This window comes from Diadema antillarum, unplaced genomic scaffold, assembly GCF_040938485.1.
Source record: "Diadema antillarum isolate AM-2024a unplaced genomic scaffold, OU_Dant_1.0 scf00000048, whole genome shotgun sequence".
Lineage (NCBI taxonomy): Eukaryota > Metazoa > Echinodermata > Echinoidea > Diadematoida > Diadematidae > Diadema > Diadema antillarum.
Window position 1 is genome coordinate 425,147 of NW_027270937.1, and position 21,983 is coordinate 447,129.

A 21,983-nucleotide genomic window follows, 5' to 3' on the forward strand; every position below is an offset into this window, starting at 1 on the left:
GGCCCGGTTGCTCGGAGCCATAAACCAAATTTCCACAAAGCATACAGTATAATAGGCCTACTGTTATGTTTTATTCGATGGCCCAATTGGGTAACTATAATTCAAATCAGACTGCTATGTTTCCTTTTCTTTAGCGCCTCAACAGTTCTTTTCCTGGTCACTAACATGTCAAATTTAATTATTATATATTATATATATATATATATACATGGACAAGCGGGCCACTTAGCGAAAGAAACATTGGTGTCAAGCCCTGATATAGTTTGTAGGCTCCTATGCATACATAATGGGCCCATTAACACTTTCCCAATGTTTTTCGTCCTCAGGAATACATGAACAATGGATCAAGTTGAGGTAGTTACTGATGTCATCAATGACAAAGTTGAAGTGACTGCGAATGTAACGGCGGGTTTCCTGGAAAGCCCAGGAGATTACATACTACGAGCGAGCATATTGTGCGTATTCGCCATCGTCGGGATTGTCGGGAATCTTCTGGTCTTCCTCGCGATCGCACTTTCGAGAAAACTTCAGACGATGACGAGTCTTCTGATCGTCAACCTCAGCGCCGGCGATATCGTGATCTGTCTCGTTCTGCCGTTCCAGGCGGCCGGGCTGGTGAGCGCGGATGGCTGGCCGCTGCCGCGCGCCACCTGCAAGTTGATCGCGGCCCTTACCCTCGATGCAGCAGTCTGCAGTGTGATCACCATCATGCTCATTGCCCTCAGCCGCTGCGTGCTCATTACCAAGCCACGGCAAACGTACCGCCGCATTTTCTCCGCCAGAAATGTCGGCTGCATGGTGGTTTTTTCTTGGCTCTATCCAACCATCACCCTGGTAATTCCTCAACTATCTGGACACGGTCGTTTGGGATACGACAAGTATTCTCGACACTGTGTCTACGATTTTGCCCATCCTAAGGGAAAACTTTTCGCCGGCTTGTATGCCGCCTCCGCATTCATAGCCTTCGTTATCACGTTTGTGTGCTACGGACTGATATTTAAGCACGTGAAAAAAAGCGCCATCGCCTTGGGTAGATCGTCTGGTGACTCTCGACAACGGAACATTGAGCTCATCATCACGAAGAATATGCTGTGCGTGGTGTGCTGCTACATCCTGTGCCTCAGCCCCGCCGCGGTGGTGTACGTGGCTGTCGGGGTCCTGCGGGGAAGGGACATCCAGCATTCGGACGTTCTACTCGTCTCAACCTACGTAGCTGGGATGCTCGTTGTGTTCAACAGCATCATCAACCCTATGATCTACGGCTGGAAGCACCCTCACTTCAGGGTCGTCATGGGGTGCATGCTTCGGGGACGCTGGCGCGAAATCCCCCAACCGTCCCGATCCCTAGCGCGGTTCCTCGCCGAACGAGACAGGGACAGGCAGAAATCGGGAACTACTGAAACAGGTCAGGGTACATTAGATAGTGCCACCTAGAGACCTCCAGCACTGGGTTATGCACCCTGTTCAATGGCGGCGATGGGTTTAATGAATGCCAACGGCAGGCGGGGACACGACATTTGCTCCAGTCTTATTTTCTCCAAGGACTTAGGGTGTTAGGGAAGGGTTGTGATAGGGTGTTAGGTTTAGTTTTATCCGAGGATTAAGGTAAGGGTTACGTTTGTGAGTAGAATTTATGTTTGGCTTAGCGTGCAGATATTCCACAGGAGCAATTGTCGCAGTAGCAAATGCCATGATACCAAGGCACATGTTGGTCTGTACGTTTCTTTGAGAGAGACGTTGAAACATTTGGGCTGTTCTACACCATCAATATTCATACATGTATAGTTGCTATTCATGCACTATTTTGACGGTAGCGATAACAGTAGCATGCTCATCGTAATGATGAAGATTTTAAGAAATGAAAGTTGATTAAATGACGAGTGCATGTACATGCTTTAACAACTCTAACTACTGCTATACTCCTCAACAATTTGGATCTTGCTCTGAAATACAGTAGCTACATTACATGAAGTCGCCTGGATTCTCTAAAACTTCGGCAAAGGACAGTATAAAGACACAACAGAATAAAAGTCCCAAGTTTGAAATGTAAATGAAGAATACTACTTGTCTTGTTATACAAAATGGAAGCTTTATTCCAGAAGACACGAGTGATGATCGTACAACAACAAAACGTCATACGAAGCATGTCGAGAGTCATAATCATATACAATACTGTAATGTCGTATACAGTTGTATTCACAAGTGTTGAATCGTCACCATTCTTCGCCGATCATGCATAACTCTTATATATTCCATATAATGAGGTAACAAAGGCTCCTCTGAATAGCGAGTATTGTGGAAGAATATTCTGCAATTAAGGAACCGTTTTTCATCAATTGCGGATATTTTCGGGACGTCCCCACTCTAGGTGCTGTTACACGAACGGGAATGCGCAAAAGATCCGTATTCACATCAATTATTATTCTCACGCGTTTGCGGAATTCACAGAAGGCCTAATATCTGAGGTTGGCCTATTATCGGATTGTAAAATGTTGCCCACTAGAAATACTGACAATGATACAAAAAACTCATGTTGTTATGACATAGATACGAGACGAAGACGGAAAAAGAATGAATAATTGTTTCGTTGCACGTGAGTATCTTTTTCACCCTTCGTTTGCTCCTAATAATGTACACTATACATTCAAATGAATTTAATTTAAAACGGAATATGACGACGTACATTGCATTGGTGTCTTGCCAAACAAAATTAGTGTTTGTACATTGCATTGATGTCCTAAGTCACAACGAATGCTGCTAAAATAGAAGTTACGACATACACATTTTTTAGGCTACAGGGTACGATGCTTACAAATTGCGTCTTTCGGTAAATGGCAGCAAATGCAGACAAACATAAACATGTGCCGAAATATAAAATTAGTGCGAATAGATACAAGATACAATAATGTATTAGCATCGTAAACATTTGACGCTGAACGGGATGAAATCTATCTACAAGCACGGAGAAGGGAATGTGTAGCTGATAATGCAATAAATAATCTGTAGTAGACTATAACTACATACTGTACATAATATATTGACTAAGCAAATAAATCAGTAACCTACTTTGCACTGAACGGCTTGAGCACATACTACTGTACATGCTTGATTAAACAAATAAAGCAGTAACATACTTTGCATTGAACAGATAAATTAAACGGTGTATATTGCGAGTATAAAAACTGCTAATACTTTCGTGTTTTTGTCCTGTGAGCGAACGACACATTGCATTGAACAGATAAATTAGACGGTGTATACTGCGAGTATAAAAACTGCTAATACTTTCGTGTTTTTGTCCTGCGAACGACACATCCAACATTATGGAAACGTCTGCTTCACGTGATGACTGTCTTTTGTCTTCTGCCTTTTAGTTCTGTTTTGTTTTCAGAATGATTCACGTAACGGAATAATACTTTGTGTCTTCCTGCTCAGCTGCACAGAGACAATTTAGGGTGCCATGCATGTTACTCAAGGTTGTGACGAGAATTCGCGAGAAAAACCAAAACCAAAACCAAACCAGAACCAAAACACAATAACCCCAAAACATAACACACAACGGAATTAGCAGGATTCAGTTCCCGAATTTTGTCGTTGGACGATCTGCCTCATACCGATCTCAGCAGGGAGCTTTCGCTACACGACGGGAAGACTGAGAGGACGTGGAAGCAATCAGCTGTGACATTCCCCGCGCTCGGACTCCCGTCCCCATCATCTGAGTAGTTTCGCTTTTCTGGGTAGAGGAAGACGTAGCGATTTTTGGTCATGCGTGAAACGTTAACCATCGCGTAGTGGTCCATGGTATGACCCACAGCCCCACACGCACGACAAGATTGCTGACTGGATGACTACTCAATCGTGCCTAACATCAGAACCGTTCTCGTTGTCCCCAGGACGGGAGGTTTTACGGATTTGACCGCGCGTAGAAGCAAATTTTGCACACGGCACGCTCAACTAGCGGCCGCGTCTTGCTTGCGAAAGCTCCCTAATGACAGTTTGAGGTCTGCTGTTTCGACCAAAATCATACACAACCTTGAGTAAAATTCATGGCAAACATAAATTGTCTGTGCAGCTGAGCAAGGTGAGACAAGTTTGTTGGACTCCTTCCAATAACAGCAGCTTGCACGCTGAAAGGGCCGTCCATTCCATGAGCGGTGAATAAATAAATAAAAAAGAACACAAATCTATTCAACAATATTTAGCACCGATAACAGACGTTGCAGCAAAGAGAGCAGTTGAAATCAGGCAACTGCCACAATACAACCTTCACGCAGAAAATATTCATGAAAATAATACAGTGGGGATCACTGCAACCATAATACACTGTTTAATATCTGTAGTTTATGAGGCTGCAGAAAAAAAAACAAGAAAAAACCTGAACAAAACAAAAAACTGTGATTGTGCAAAACTAGTAAGATGCGCGGTAAAAGTTGAAATAAAAATGCATCGGCATTTAGTGAACAAGAAATTAAGTGAGTAAGCCATTTAGTGAATAAGTCTATTAAGTAGGCCTTCAGCAACGGAATGCTTGTCGATAACCTGATATCGGCAAGAAAGATACAAAATAATGACTAACGGTGTAGGTACTATAATATTGAGATCTAAAATTAATGTACCGGTATTGCCATTCAGTAAGTAAGCCATTTAGTGAATAAGTCTATTAAGTAGGCTCTCCAGCAATGGAATGCTAGTTGATAACCTGATATCGGCAAGAAAGATACAAAATAATGACTAACGGTGTAGGTATACTATACTGAGATCTACAATCAAATTGAATTGCTTGTCTCTCCACTACAGTCTAAGTTTTCTGGAAAGGAATTCCATAATACGAAAATAATGAGATTTGACGAATCTCTTCAGTCGATAATTCACTACTTTATCCTCGGCCTTATGACCTTTGCGTGAACGAACAGAGGGTGGTCGCGCTCCCTCCCGTAGAAATACGGGCTTGCCAAAATGTTACGCGCGAAATCTTCGTACGCCCGTCCGCCTACGATGGTGGCGCGGATCCACGGGGGATGAATTTCTGAACAGCCTCTAAAGGCCATGACAGTTCCGGCCTCACAGTAGCATCGCCGCTTGAAGGCCGCCTGTCCCTCAGCACTGAGTAGATCTCCGAGGTCGTAGAATTGAAGCACCGTGGCGTCCACGACACGGCCGTTCCATTCGATTACCCAGTGCGATATTCGGTTATCCTCAGGATCGCTGCGCGGGTCCGCGAAGGGGTTGACCACGCTCCAGCGGACTCGTTTCGGTGTAGAATTCGGCGCGGCCTTCGTGAGGAAACTCACAACTCTTCTCGTTACGGCCCAACAGTCCAGGTCCAGACGACCAAGCCGTTCCAGGCTGGTCCTGCAGTGTTCCCTAAAGAATCTCTCCACAGTGGCTCTCCCATAGTCCTTGTCTTCCTCAGCCGCGATTATGAATCGGTCGTCTGCCATGATGACACCTCGCCAATCAATCACACCATTGCGACAGGTATAACCCTTTTTTGTGCCAGGGACTTTGGACAGTGTAGACAACGCTCTGCGGTTTTTATATGCCAGTCAGCACTCACAGCACACAAAGAGGGACGATACCGATGTTGCAGCAGCCGCTGAGGACAGGTGAACTTGTCCGGGAAATCTCTTTGGTGACGGTGAAATCAATGGCTGTTATGTTGGACATGCGGCGTATACAAGTTTCCACCACATATCTTGGGTTGTCCCTTGGGCCGACACTCCTGCTGGCCTAAAAAATAAAAACAGCGAATGTTTGTTTGTTGCTTATAATGTCTTATGCAATGATATTCCATCCCTCTGATTAAAGTTCGTGTGTCCCTATTGCAACTTTGAATGTTAGGTTCTGTTCAAACTAAATTATCTTCTTGCTATACTGTTGGGGTTACGTAGCCATCGCACTTATCGTGATAACGTTCATGTATCAAATCACATTACATGAAACTTCCGGTTCCACAGGTTTTAGTTGTTGACTCCCACTTCCGACGGTCAAGCTAATATTCAGAGGTGAACCGTAGTGAATCCCCATTGTATTTTGGGAGCGGCAGTACTTTTCATTTTCGAGAACTTATGAGTTTGGAAAGAATCCTTTACCACATAATGCATGCAACACTAGGCACTACATTCTAACTTGGAGAAACATTAGTGTTCAATCAGCACATCCAATAACAACTACAGGTGGATTTGATCATACAAACTCTAACAAAAAAATCGTAGAGTATACCTGTGATAACCGCTTAGTTTTTCGTATAACGGTCATAATATTTTTGCACATACTTACCATCACCAAGGACTTTTCAAAAAAAGTTTAAGAGTCCAAAAATGTAAGATGTCTACATGTAAGATGTTTAAAGCTTCACTCAAACTTGTTCAACGAGGCTATACCTACTACGTTTGCTCTGACTCCTCTGTACAGTCAACAGAAAATGTCACTCTGGGCTATCACAATTGTACAGATGGGGGAAAATAGATTGCTGAGCATATGAAATCCATTTCGTCCACGCACTAATAGGGGACTATATTATAAGCTTGCGTTGACGCTGTTTCATTTCGAACTAATGGGTATGTTTGAAATCGCAGCAATAATCTTTGTTCGTTAGTTTTTTTCTTACAATGGAACAGCAGCTTAGTGTCGGGCTTAAATATTTACTCAAAAGAATACTAATCTCTTATCGTTCTTGTAGTGACCTGGAGGTTATCGTCCAACGTGATTATCGTTGCAATGACGCTTATAACCCATGGTTGGTTTCCTGCGTGTAAAAACGTGCATGGAGTCAGTCCCAATCTTTGAGGATTTCGTTTTTACTTATTCCGGACGGATGGTATGCTTCAACACAGACTTCAACACAGTTTTGCGGAGATTTAAGGAAGGCCTGTGGTAAACGTTTCGGAGCTACATTGTATGCATATGATGAAGAAGCGACTGAAAAAGGAAGAGACTCAAGATCTATGAAAGTGGTTATGTAGCCCTTCAGCTAACAGTCTTGAATGTCAGTCGTTTCTTGGAATACTCGGCCCTGTGGCCAAGTCAAAAGGCTATTGAAGTTGGACTGCGTTCTTGCAGCCATGTAACATAACAGGCGTACCCAACAAGTTGACTGTAACTAATTCAGAGAACGTAAAAATTTGTGAGACTAGACTTAAAACGCGTACCACACACTTCCGCTCACTGATATTATAGGCATCTTTCCATCATAAATGTTGGGACTGAAGTATTCGGTCAAAAAATGGTATCAATATATCAAGCTCGTCTTAAATATGGAAGAACCATGCTGTAATAGCATAGTCCATCTGTGATATTACCATGTTAAGTAGGCCTACATGATAAACGCCTCATTTTCGTTTTTGTTTTAGAAATATTACGCGAAATTATAAGATGTCGGTTTAATGTATTCGAAATGGAGATGTTCAGTTTTGCTTCTAATAATCGTTTAAACTCTGCTTGCATGATGATCATTTTTATACTTAGATTGTATGAAGTTTTCATTAAAAATTACAACACTGTAAACCGTAAACGTCGTGAAATGAAATGGACTTTCATGTACAATAAAGAAATGATTTGCGATTCTCTCGTTCAGCCTGATTCAGCGGAGACAGAAGATGTAAAGAAAGAGTGTGTATATTGTGTCTGGGAGGATATGAGAAAGATCAATACATGAAGGAGCAAGCGAGAGATGGAGACAGAGATAGAGATGTGTTATGCAGACAGAAAGTGTGATAAAAACAGAGTGCCCTGCATACATATAAAATGACACATGAATGCACAAAACACCCAGCCCATCCACATACAAAAAGAGGGGGTAAAAATCCGAAGTTTTAACCTTCATCCCAGATTTGGTCATTCTCCATCTCATCCTCATCCCGAAATCATTATTCGTACTTTTTGTCAAAATTCCAACAAATTGTTGCTCAGATTATGAAGACGTCAGACGTCAGTTACGTAACAACTAACCCACTGCCAATAACACTCAGGTCCGATTAAAGAAATAAATAAATTAGTAATAAAAAACATTAACCAACAAAGAAACAAACACACAAACTGATTTTCACTGATTCCTACTGAAAATTATTTGATTTTTTTTTGGGGGGGGGGGGGTAGAACAGCATACTGTGATGAAGAATAGGTGTAACAAATATAAGCTGAAAATACGTCAAAAGGCAGGTTATGACAATCATCTGAGGGATGAACAGGGAAAGTAAGTCTGTGTCAATGTGTGTAACAGCGATGACAACTAATTCATAGCTTTCTATTATGATATGATTCCCTATATTCAAATACGGCATTTTACCAAAATATTCTTCAATATATGTCCATTACAAACATACCAGGGATATTTCCTCTCACCTCCCTGAAACATACTAATGGTTTGTTCCAGATAACATCAATCTTGGCCATGGTTTGCCCTACGTAGCAACAATAAGGCATTTTGTAATTAGCTCACATGCACTGTGCACATTGGTAAAAATGAAAAAACAAAAACAAAAATAAAAACAAACATCATGCCTGTCGGTATACAAATGACTTCTTTCTGCGTACGCGCAAACTGGAACTACGAACTGGCTTTTAAGGAATACGTGTTACAAACTAAAATACAAACCTATCAATATGTAGGCCTATTCAGTGGGACCAGGTGAGCTGAATTCAATCACTCTGAAATTGGGACAGGAACGTATTTCCGCGAATTTTGAATACATGTAGGTGATTCCCCTTACGCTATCGGTATGACGGAAGTGAATATAGGATATTGGGGAAAATCTGCTTAGACATGGCCAAAAAGAAAAGGAATAAAGAATGCAAGAATTTTGTCTGAGAGTAGGACCCCAAGCGCCTCCGAGCCTACGGAAGTCGGATATAATAGAGGCGTTTCCGTCTGATGGGAAACTAGTATATCTTTCCGCTTCTGTTAGCCCGCGACGTGGGGCCTGGTGTTTCGTTGACTAATCCGTTTTGGACGGTTGCCCAATCCTCATATCACACTGTATACAACTGTATGGTATAATGACAGACGTAACCACAGCAGTAACCCCACCCCCTTGTTACACTCTCTAGGAGTCGGACGTATGCTCAACCAAAACAGAACCGAGTTCAAGGGAGGCATTCATATCAATGGTTGTTTTCTTCAAATCTCATGTCTCTTAATCGGTTTACCAGTTGCTATATTCTATAGAAGAGTTAGTTAGCGCAGGCACATCAATATGGTTCCTGAAAAAGTAGGTCGCCACGCATTGCGGTAAATCTGTTAATCTAAATCTGTAAATCTGTAATAAATTTCTTACATGAAATATTGCATGTCCGGAATCAGTATTTTCTAATCAATTTAACGTCTGTTTTTGTAGTAGTTATGGTACTGTGATACTGAGAGACGTTATGTCTCGCAAGTACGATCACTTGAAAACATCACGAAAGTCGTTTATTCTTACTGGCTAAAAGTTTGATGCTATATAAATAAAGCAAACCTTGTGTTTTCCAAACATGAAAGGACAAAATGTTTATCGAGGGCCCTAACAGAAATATTGTTAAGATACAAGCGACAGCAACAATGTTAAAGGTGCATGGTCCCCGTGTTTTAGTCAAATGCCTACGCGGGCGCACGGCGCAAGTTTCCTATAGAGACCTACGCTATCGACTTCTTTTGGCGCTTACGCTTTGGCCCACTTTCCCGAGTCCGAAGAAGTCCGATTCTCTGTAGTCAGTGGTCCGATCACACTTCGGCTCATGATTCGGCTGAGGGGGATGACAGCTTTAGCAAACTTCTTTTGTGATGTCATAATAAGAAGCACATATGCACGCACCCTGGCATTACTACAGACTGCGCGATGCGCAGAGAAGACAACAAAGGCAACGTTACTTAGCAACACCTACGCACTTTACTCTTGATGACAGCTCTACTTCGGTAATCTTCGGCAGTATCATCAACAGCGCCATCTACACTACCGGGACTATGCCCCTTTAATATGAAGACAATTTGTAGAATTGTATTGTTTTGCTATAAAATGCAAACGCATCATGCAGTGGTATGCTGTTTTTAGCTGATATCCCACTTACATGCCAGTTTCTGCAGGCATCTTGGTGTATTTTACACGCTGGTCGTCTCGTAGTGTCAGACAAGAACATTCACAGAGTATAAAAATGTCTCCCTTCTCACCTCCCTGGTCTCACGTGAGACGTGAAAGGACCTGGAACGGATTCAGGGGTGTAAGGTGAGGATTGAGGTCAGTTTCTGGGTCAATTGGTACAGCAAGCTTTGTTGGTACAGGCAATGATGCCCGCGAGTCTCAAGATCTTCTTTTCAAACTCCATTTTCAAGTTTTGAAAAAGTTTCATATGCAGAGCTATAGATATTCTGCACTACTTCCAGAAATGAAGGTTGTCTGCAAATTTAGCAGAGTGTATTTACACGCAATTGTGACATGACATCCGCGTATTTGGTTGATATAAGGTAGAAACATATGAATTTGTTTCCACATGGTCACACATCAAGTACAGTGCACTTGTACTGGATGGTTATCAAATAGGTGCCATTAGGCATGGATGGAAACATTAGCTTAATTTTTCGTATTTATAATCGACTCCCCTGGCCTGTCCCACGACATTAGCTTGCCTTATTATTACGAGAATTTGTTGTTGTTGTGTGTGGATTATGTTTGTGTGGTTGCCGCTGTGTGAGTGTGTGTGTGTATGTGTGTTTTTTACTTTATTTGCAGCAAAACTTCTATTCTATATCAAATTCGTTATTTGCAAGATAGCTGGATGGCTTCCCCAACACACGGCTGAAATGCCCACTCAAATGCTGATTGTGAAGCCACGTGTGAGCTTCCTTATCATGTGATTGACAGAATAATAAGCATTTCATGAATAGAAAAAAGAAAAGAAAAGAAAGGGCAGTGAGAGATGCAAGGGGGCCTATTCATATTGTTATGCATGCAGGGATTTATAGCTAACTGGGAAAGACTTCCTTATAACAGGAAGACTGACACTATTTTTTTTTTTCATTCCACGCTACACACACCCTAACCTTGCTAGCTATACGCACGGACATTCAGATGAACGCACACACACACATTTAGCAAGTGTTGTGGTGGGGTGGGGGGGGGGGGGGAGACATTCAAATTTTAAGGAAGCACTGCCGCGAACAGTAACGATTAAATAAATGGTATAATCGTGAGCCGCTAATATGTGCATTTTCAATGCGGGGCGAGGTGGGATGGGGCAAATTAAAGGGGGTAATCCAGGAGTTTACCGCTGCGGACCTATCACTGCAGAGGCAACACCTTCCAAGTAGTGTGTAGGGATTGGAGGGGCATTAGATCGAGGGCAATTAATTTTTTTTTTTAAGATACGTGTACGATGTTCTAGCGGTTTTAACCAGATTTTAAGTGGGAAAGAGTTCCATTTATGTACCCCACTATAAATAACCTGGGTAGGACTCCGGGTTCGCACGTGTCACCCTTGCTAGCTACAAGTAGGACACTGAGATAAATATGTTACCCTAACCCTAGGGACCTTAAACCTTGACCCTCAACTCTAACCCTAATCCTAAATCCACCGAAATTATAATATGTGCTAAATTTACAACCTATTTTTCCTTTCTTTCTTTTTTTACTTTAGCGGGGGTACATATATTATGGAACTCTTGCCTTTAAGTGCACGATTTCCTGAGTAGCCAAACCAGGGAGGTGCTGGCCCTATAGCTACCCCTTCCGTAAAGTAAAATATATTCAATAATAACAATGAATAATCGCTTTCTCAAAGAACAGACAGACAGTCTGGTTACCAGATACGAACATATGTATTAATGTCAATAAGGAACTATAGGAATGCATTAATTCACACACACTTATACAATGGTACACAGTTGTGTTGACATCAATACAATTCATGTAATAAGTTCACGGACACCACAGTGTTTTTCGGTGCAAACTCACCTGACAGCTACAAAATATCCCATCATCCCGCACATGCTACACACTCATTACAAATTCCTTGTGGCCTGAGAAAAGAAGACAACACGCAATTAGATTTCAGGTCTGTACCGGGCATCAGCAGTCAAGCAAGAAGAAAATGCATAGTTTTTCGATTTTGAGCTCGCGTGTTGTTATCCTGCTCCTAGGACACAGCTATAGTACTCGCATCGCGGGTTTCTTGGCACGTTGACAATAACAAGCCAGCGCGTGTACACGTCACTTGAAAACATACTTTAATCATAAAGCGCATTGTCAACTGGCATACGACGAGTCAATTAAACAGCTGATAAAGTGAGCGGCGCGTGTGTGTACAATTAAAAAGAGAGAGATAAGGACAGAGAGATATGGATCGATTGCACTATGAACCCAAACATAAGTGGTAAACTGTTGACTGACCAACTCCTCAGCTGGAGCGCAGGGGAACTCTGGCTCTCGGAGCGAGCTGAGCTGGACGGGGGAGTTATTCCTACCATGGACCTACAGGGTCCATGTTCCTACCAAAACATCGCAAATTGCATTCGCAGTGAGTCTTCAGTAATGCTGGATTTCAGAACCACCCCTTACACACTTCATGTAGCCTTCTGTATAATACTTACTGTTGCCAGAAGAGAAATTGACAATGCTTGCTCACGCAGGCTAGTTAGAACCACTAGCGGCTGAACGCAATATGAATCCCGTTCACTGCACCCCCAGAAAATTCCTCGGTACCGGTGCCAAGACAATGCAAGATGAACAATACAAGACGCTGCGGCCACTTGCTCTACCATGGAGCTCCGAGCTCCATTGCGCGCCTCATCTCTCCATACAGGTGTGGTATGTACACCATGGGTGCGTATAAAATCCAGGGTGTGTATACATCATGGGTGAGGGAGAGTGCAGCGGGCCGGGATTGGCGCATCGGGAACTGTGGTATTGTTAGCGAGCAAGAAAGACAGGTGGCTTTCTGAGACGCGCCTTTCTACCTGAACAATGATTAACTCGAGCATTCTCATCAGTAACAATTAAAACAGCACTGAATGAGTAGTCAGGGTCATTATGTACATAAAACTGAAAAGGGCTTTTAACCCGGATATCTTGACCACTGTTAACGGCGTGGAATGAATTGTTGAAAGGATCTGAGGCAATTTAGGCATATCATCAATGAACTGTCTGGATGCGATGGCCGACAGCGAAAGCACATCAAATACAATGTACCATTAATTGTTACCCCACGGCCCACGCCGCCTCCTCCAATATTTAAAATCTGCAGCACCACCATCACAACCACTTTATAGCTGCTTCAGGGGGTGATTCATCAACGTTTGTCAGCGCTGACAATTTCAGCAAAATCCTTGGTTTTGATTGGCTGAGATGCTCTGGTCACTGACTGTTACTATGGTGATTCAAGTTGTCAGCGTTGACAAACGTTGATGAAACACCCCCTGATTTTTATGTATAGTATTTACTTTTACTGCTGCCTCAACTTTCATGTTAATAACTTCCACTACAGCTCCATGGAATTTCTGCTGGTTCTGATATACCTGGGGTCCCTTTCATGAAAGTCTTGTAATTTTTTTTTTCCGGAAAACATTTATTGACCAGTCCTCATGATTATATTATTCCCAGTTCTTATATTCAAATGGGCGAGTTGATGATGTCATACCATCACAGTAAGCACTAGCTGGGCGGGAATCGAACTCGGGTCCTCCGATTGGGAGTCGGGAGTCTTATCTCAGGCCTATATACCACAGCGCATCCATGATAAGAAATAAGAGAGATATGACATTTTGAAATTTCACATTTTTCGGAAAACATTTTTTTTTTTACCAGTCCTTATGACAATATATTCCCAGTCCTTATATTCAAATGAGCGAGTTGATGATGTCACACCCTCACAATTTTTCATGTAGGCCTATGTTTATATGATTTTTTTAAAGCTAATAAAACGGTAAAAGCGTGTCCCAAAACGAAGATATATCTAAATTGACATCTGTTCTTTTTTATTTTGGGTGGTTGCAAGGCAAGTTTAATATTTATACCGCTGAAATGCAATGCGAAATTTTTGTCAATTATGTACATGAAATGAATAAGAAATTGTGAGAGCATAACATCGTGAACTTGCTGACTTGAATATTCATAACGACTGGTCGAGAAGTGTTTCCTGAAAAAAAAGAAGTGAAAATTCAAAATGTCATATCTTCCTTAATTCTTATCCGATTTTTGTCAGTTTTGTATCGTTCTGCAAGGAATATTTTGTACTTTCTTTTGAGGTTTATTCATTATATTCTCTTTTTTTTGGGGGGGGGGGGGTGGTTTTCCTCACTAAGAAATTATAATATTCAGATTCTGGTAAGATGTGTGCTTAAGTGTCGGAGTCAGTTTGATCATGTGACTGTCACTACAAGGAGAAAGCTTCCACATGTGTTTTCACACATCATCATGTTTCATTTTATTATTTTCATTTTGCTCATAAATAAATTATGACGAGTTCATCTTTCTGATTCTACTTAAAGGCAAACCATGAGGGTATTGTACAATATTTCTGTACGTGAGTAAGTACATACCACATTAGCTACAGGACAGGAAATACACTTTTTTTTTTAGGTATTGTTTACCATTGCGAGGAACGATTTAAGAAAAAAAATGTTCTATTTATCACATTTGATACATGATGTGTAGGTCAATTATTGTATCACAAAAATATTAACACCTAAAAATGTTGCAATAAAGCATAAAATATAAGATGTTACTATTTTTTCTCAGTAAACCATAACTGTAGACGGTGTAGTTTAAAAACATAATTTTTATATACTGTATGCATATATAAATACATATATATACATATATATACATATATATATATATATATATATATATATATAACTATTCACATTTTTGTATATTAAACAATATTTAGCATTGATCATACTGATTAAAATTTCACTTTTTTTCTATCCCTAAGTCACAGTTTAGAACTATTTTGAGGCACTAAAGCTTGCTTTCATCTGCTAAAAATAATGGTGAATAATGCCTTTAACTGCTGAAGTGTTCGGAAGAGGAGTGATTTCTTTTATTGCTACAAGAGGAAAGATGATGGTAAGCGATCATATACCATTATGTCAGTGAGACAAACCAGACAGTGGCTTGGTATGGGGTGATCGATGGGGTCAAAGGTTTGTGGAGTTTTGCTTGTAGATATACCCTGTCGGAAATCATCTGATATCATTTGTGTGTGTGTGTGTGTGTGTGTGTGTGTGTGTGTGTGTGTGTGTGTGTGTGTGTGTGTGTCTCGAGGGGATGAAAACAGTCTTTAAAAACAGCCTTTAAAGCCTTTAAAGGGGCATTCCAGACGATTTTCATAACTTCACATCCTGTAGTGCATAAATCAACAGCTCCATCGTACGTATAGATTTGTGTTATTTATTGCGGTCCTTGAGCAGGGAAATCAATACTCTGAAAATGTTTCAACAAATTACACTGAACAGTGTTGATGACATAGAGCCTCACATATTTCAGAAATGTTGCAGTGTAATTCCATTACAATACCACTTGCTTAACAATTTCGCCTGTGTAGAATCTATGCATGCCTTCTTCTTTTGTTCTGCTTCCTTGAGCCCCTTCTCCCGCATTCTTGTTGTGAGGCTGCAATGTCGCCATCCTTGTTCATTGTGATTTGTTCTAAATGTTGAAAACACTCCTATTCCTCATCTCAATCACTACAAATTCTGAAGCTCTGCACCCAGTGTAACCAATTTATAGTTTTTTATATGCAAACGTGTGAAAACCATCCGGAGGTCTCCTTTAATCTGCTGTCCCCCGAAGCAGCAAAGTCATGCTGCGGAAGAGAAAGTTGAACTCTGAACATTGAAAGCAAGTTTAATTCGTCTTCTTGACAGAACATGAGTTCTTGACACAGCTTCATGAAAACCTGCTTGTTTGTTCTTGTACAGAAAGCAAAACTTTTCGAGTACCAGATGACAAGTGCAGTTCTTTCCTCAAGGACAGAAAAAAAAATCAACAACGGGGTCATGTGGTATGTGATGGTGGAGATGTAGATATACTGACCAGCGTGGCTCATTTTGGGTGCCAATAGAGAGAGACAAAGTGGTTGTAGCTTTCTAGACACTTGTGTGATATCCTTGCGAATTTCAGTTTCCTTTTGCCCTGTGGTTGCATTCACATGACTTTGCTCCAAAGAAGTATCATGATAACCCCATCCTGTTTTGATAATCATAGTTCTATCATAGAAACATATACTTCAGTATTCTTTCAATTAGGATCAGTAAAAAAGGAAGAAGAAAAAACAAACAAAATAAAGCTGATGTGGCAAAGAAGAAAGCCAATGACCTAGTGGTCAGGTTGTTTGGATTGTACAACAGTGTGTCAATCATAAGAGATTTGACAGTTTCACCCTTCCATATTCCAACCCACGAGCAACACATACAATCACACAAATGTAGTAAGCAAAGATAACACAATATGTCACAGACATACTTTGCTCAACTTCAAAATAATAATAAAAAAAAACACAGGACAACCGTTTACAAAAATCATTTCAACATTTGCCTTTAATGAACAACCTTGTTTTTTGAAAACAAGTAAAGTAATTTTTCGTGTAACACTCCAGCATAATATGAAGAATGAAAATATTGAGATACTGAGAGAAGGTAAATGATACAGAACAGCTATGCGACAGATAAATAATAACAGAAATAAAGGAACAGGAAGAGAATAAATCTACATGATTTTTCGGGGAAATCCTGCATATTTTGCAGAAACAAACTTCAATGGCACAATGTATGTACAACAGTATTTATATCTATACATGTAATGTATATATACACATGACCAACTAGCAAAGTGGTGTGTGTATATATCTTATATTTTATATACCAATACATCAGTACACTTCAGTTTTATATGTGAGAGACTTCAGCAGAGCAACAACGGAGACACATGATGCGTGAAATATAAAGTTGGCAAGTTGAAGCAAATATTACATAGTTCAGCTCCGATGAAAAAAAAAAATGATCGCAAGAAAAAAAAAGTTTTTTTTTCTGGCAAAAATTCATATAATACAAACACACACACGCATACACACACACACACACACACACAAACACAAATTCTGACATAAGTATGAATAACGAACAGCACAAATCATATCTCCTTGCAATAATGCAACTTCCCTTAGGTTTCTAACTGTAAGTGCAATTTGGACTGAATACCATTTTTGTTTGTTAGCAACACAACTGCAGTTGTTAATGCTGAAAAAAAATACAAACTTAGCAACGTGATACTTAGAAATGAAAGAAACCATACATCAGGAAATCATCAAGTACACAGTCTTCTATTCCTCACTCAGCGCAATGAAGATTTGGTATATTCCTGAATATCTCCGTATGTTTTTCTACTCCCCCCCCCCCCCCCCCCCTCCATGACTTTGTCAATTTCATTCAAATTTGCTATGAATCAGTTCATTGTCCTCGTTTCTATTCCACAGAAAAGATTTTCGGCTCAATAACATTTCAGACTTTTACAGAATTGCTAACATTGACTGTGAAGTAAACTAGCAAAAATAACAATCACCCTCACATATCAGCAAGTGGTCTATTGTGGTTAACTTCTTTAAGAGTGCCCTTCCTGTTTTCATCACATATGGCTAATATCCTTCAGTATGAAGATGACAAGGAGATAGTAATTAATACTTGAAATACAAGAACATAAAAATCAGACCATGGTCCACTTAACATGCTAGGGAAAGGTGGTACATTTTGTGAGTGAAGATGCATATTCTATTTCACTTTTGATTTCACTCAAAATGATTGATTTGAATACCCTCACAGCATGAACCGCAACGATTCAACTGTTTGCTCAGGATGAGGCAGCTGACCAGGGTTATATGAGAGGCATGTGGTTGAGCTGAAAGCTGAAAGCTCAAACGTGTAATCCCCTATCTAGATGACATCTATATAGTTATAAAAAGACCCATAACACCTGCAAAGAACAAACAACAAAACAATTGACAGATCATAAAGTCTCAATAACATTTCGGCCATGGAAGAACATATCACGTCTAACAGACAAGAGTTTGTTAGACATGAGATCATGATGTATTTTGGTAATCAAAATTAATTAAACTGTTACTTCTATTCACAAGTATTTTCCTTGAACTGCAAGAAATGGGTACAATTGAAACATTCACCACTCACTGGAAATTCCACAACATATCCTGCATTAATTCTCTCTGGCATGGAGAAATGTAGCATGAAATATAAAGGAACAAACATACATTTCCTTTAACAAGATATGTTCTACTTTTGAATACATAATGCATTGTGATGATCTATAACATGATAACCTAATAAGATAAGCTACAGTCCTTCACATAATTTCCCATTTACTTTAGCCATAAGCTCAAGAAAAAGCAATATTACGGTCAACCTTGCTTAAGGCCACCTCGCATAAGTCGAAGAATTGCCTACATCAAAGGCCTTTTCAAGCCCTCTTCTGTTAATCTTGATCTTAATCCCTCAGAAGTAAAATTTTTCTTTAAGTCAAAGCTATTAATTCTTAAGTCCAATAGATTCGACTTAGGCAAGGTTGACTGCTTCTGACACTTTTTCTCTTATGACTCAATCTCCTTTTCTGATCTGGGGGGAAAAATGTCATGGTCAGCCATGAATTTCAGTGTCCATTAAAACTGGATCCCATTTCCACATGGTAAGTATTTCTCTCATTACCTGCACAAAAATATCAAACCATCTCACATACAGTATTCACTGCTTACAGGCTAAAAAGAAAAAAAAAAAAATCTTCCGAGTGAAACCACATGGGGATAGAATTCTCGAGGGTGTACAGAAAAGGACGACGACAGTACTTATCGAGGCAAACTGTAGATTAAATGGAACACTTTTTTTTTTTGTGCTGTGCTACAATTACTGTCTTTCCTCCTGTCCAAACTGGGCCAGCTTCTTAAATATTTACACAATGCAGCTTCCCTCTCAGAGATGTCAAAGTTTCTCGCATGACACTTGCACGTGCTATGCCACATCCCCTTTTGCAGGACTTTACAGTCACTTTCTCTTTTGCTATACCTATATACACTTCCATGGAAAACAATGGCTACAATGGAATTTACAGAGCATGGTTTCTTTGTGATGGCACTAGTACATATTTTTGGTATGCTAACTTTAAAGCTTTAATATTTAGCACACTGACCAGAAGAAATTACACTATCATCCCCCTTACAAGACTTCCTGTAGGAATAACATACACACAAAAGACTCTACACTGAATCCCAAATAGGCCAAGTTACCTATAACAGAAGGTATGCAAACACTGGTTTCTGCTTCTCAAGAGTCCAGGGCCCCATTTCATAAAAAAATGTTAGGATGGCAACTCTTGCTGGAATGACAACTTCCAATAGCAACAGCCAATCAGGAAGCTGGATTCTTGTCATTGTCATGACAATTGCCATTCCAGCAAGAGTTGCTATCATATCAACTTTTTATGAAACGGGGCCCTGATGTTCAATATTTGACATAAATTTACAAACAACTACATATCATAGGTTTGGAGATTCTGCAAAACAACGCTTCTCTCAGAAAACTTTCAGCTTACATCATTCTAGATGACCTCTTCAGTCAACATACACCAGGTCAGTACATTTAGAAGGAAAAGTGATCTCAGTCGCTGCGTCTATGTTTTTGCAGCTTCGGCAAGATTTCTTGGAGACAGCAGGCAATATTTGACGGCTATGGCACTACACTACATTGCGTTCAGAAGATTGCCATAAAAAAAAAGAAGAAATGCACAGTTTTGTCTACAAAAATTCAAAATGGCCTCTACATTGTCGGGGACAATTGCATATCTATTTAACCCCCCCCCCCCTTACTCTCAGATTATCTGGAAAGAGCTTTACATGAAATAAGACATGATTCTATTTCATGGACAAAATGTGAGAGTTTTTCATAGAGATAAATAGTAGGTAGCTCAAACTAGCTTTGAACTGACAGTGTAATAGAAAACACATAACAACACTGAACTAACGCTACCAATGTCACACTTGATTGGAACTCGAAAGTATTTCCACCTAAAGACAAAAAGGACGCTGCTGGGAGCATTCCCAGAAAATCCTGAAACTCAGAGAAAATTTCCCTCCCTTACCTCAAATAGACTTAACTTAAAGAATTGACACATACACTTTGATAGAATTTCCATGTTTAGGTGAAAATCCACAGAAAATGCAAGACTAGTCAGAAATGGGGCATCACCTGTAATCATATCTATAAATAATAAAAAAGAATAAGATAACATTTGATTTCATACGAATGGATAATTGCTCTTCATGACAGCAGAAAATGACATTTAAACTACATTTCACAAAGTACTGATACTTTCTATGTACACATAGAAAACATTAACCTTGTATAAAGGATTTAGCTCAGTGGACTGCACTCACAGCTATATAGTGCCCTCTATTGTCCATAACTGGTCAGCATTCATACACCTGTGTGTGCTCTCTATCTCAAGTTTGTTATCAGACAACTGACAGACTGTCAAGACAAGTGGCATATCTTTCCTTTCAGTAACAGCATTATGGCGAGTATGAATAATACATTGTATCATAGTGCTTGGCATACATGTCCCAAGTTTTTGTTTTTTTAAATTTTCTATTGTATCCATGAAAATTGCTATCTTGCAGGTAAAACTTCTTACTGAAAACCTCACAAAAGCACAGACAGTCGTGTGTACTGTATACGGCAAATATTTCACGAGGGTTTTATTTTCGTGAATTTCGCGAGTCAGGTGCTACTTGCGAAATTAAAGACACGCGAAAATATTGACTCTGATCCCAATGTGGACGTGACGTACGCGTGTACATTTCTCCGTTCAGTACAAGACTCCATGATCGCGAATTTAACCACTAGCGAAAACGTCAGGAATTCCTGATTCACAAAAATTTAGACTCGTGAAATATATGGCGTATACAGTATATTAATTAAAGCACATGCCAGGATGATCAGGACAACAGAGAGATCCGGGAAAGAGATGACCAGATAACTGATGTTGGACGATACTAACACTCTTGTAGTCTATTACACAAATATACATTGAGACTAGGGAGAGAAGAAGAAAAGTGTTTCATATCAATACCACTGAATCTGCACACATTCCACGAAAGGCCGTATTAGAAAACAATTCCTGATGCTGTCTGTACACGTGGCAAGGTACTCTGTAATAAATACATGGCATGACATATTGGACTTGAGAACACATCAAAGTCATAGAACTTTCCAAACTGTATTACAACCTTTTACTATCATCACCTTCATAACAATGTGTCTTATATTACCCTGACGACTTCGTTTGTGCCTTAAATTATGCAAATGTGTAATTTTTAAAACCCTATGCAAAAAAAAAAAAAATATAAATAAATAAAACAAAAACAAAGATGCTTCAAATTCCTGACTAGACAATTGCCCTTCAGCACCGGAAAGTTATCTAAAAAGATGTATTAATATCGTATAATGATAATATTGGTTGCTCTGAACTACTGAGAGATCCTATTTCATGTACAGTGAATATATGGAGTGACAGTACTCTATTGCAAAATAAAAATTCAGCCTCTAACAATGTGTTTACAAAGTTTGATGGATATATTCAACATAATACTCTTCTTCTTTCATTTTTATTTGCCAGTTTTACAAAAATGACCATAGCCCAAATGGCATAAAGGTACACAATTGTATGTGTTGCTAGAAGGAGGCATACGTTTCACAGATTTGCAATTCAGCCCGACACAGTCAGGGTGTCCACAGGCTGAACCATAATACAAAGCATCATAAGATAAGATACGCATATGATGGGATCTTTTAACGCTTGGCCGACTGACGAAACTAGATCTGTTGATCAAATGATCAGTGCCTCATCCCCTTTTGGAAAGTTCCAAGGAAGTCATTAATGACAGTAAATTTGGCAGATGACAAGAAATTATGGTAAAGCTGCATGAAATTTCTGCAATACTGCTAGTTCATCAAG

The 21,983-nt window shown here is 40.0% G+C and overlaps 2 protein-coding genes across 4 annotated transcripts; one reads left to right on the forward strand and one right to left on the reverse strand.

Moving 5' to 3' along the window:
- Window positions 1–339: 339 nt before the first annotated feature.
- On the forward strand, window positions 340–1,434 carry LOC139715397 (kappa-type opioid receptor-like). Its single transcript, XM_071626971.1, has one exon. The coding sequence runs from the start codon at window positions 340–342 to the stop codon at window positions 1,432–1,434; it is 1,095 nt and encodes a 364-aa protein (XP_071483072.1).
- Window positions 1,435–1,830: 396 nt separating this feature from the next.
- On the reverse strand, window positions 1,831–12,642 carry LOC139715418 (uncharacterized). Of its 3 annotated transcripts, none has more exons than XM_071626991.1 (2): window positions 12,557–12,642; window positions 1,831–5,727 (listed from the first exon to the last, which is right to left on the reverse strand). In XM_071626991.1, the coding sequence occupies exon 2, from the start codon at window positions 5,436–5,438 to the stop codon at window positions 4,869–4,871; it is 570 nt and encodes a 189-aa protein (XP_071483092.1). In that variant the 5' UTR covers window positions 5,439–5,727; window positions 12,557–12,642; the 3' UTR covers window positions 1,831–4,868. The 3 variants fall into 3 exon arrangements, with proteins under 3 accessions (XP_071483092.1, XP_071483093.1, XP_071483094.1); XM_071626992.1 differs by lacking the exon at window positions 12,557–12,642 and adding an exon at window positions 11,922–11,946; XM_071626993.1 differs by lacking the exon at window positions 12,557–12,642 and adding an exon at window positions 10,042–10,068.
- Between the last annotated feature and the right edge of the window lie 9,341 nt (window positions 12,643–21,983).

Coding starts and splice junctions, on each gene's coding strand:
- LOC139715397 (XM_071626971.1), top strand. CDS start 340: ATGGATCAAGTTGAGGTAGTTACTGATGTCATCAATGACAAAGTTGAA.
- LOC139715418 (XM_071626991.1), bottom strand. CDS start 5,438: ATGGCAGACGACCGATTCATAATCGCGGCTGAGGAAGACAAGGACTAT.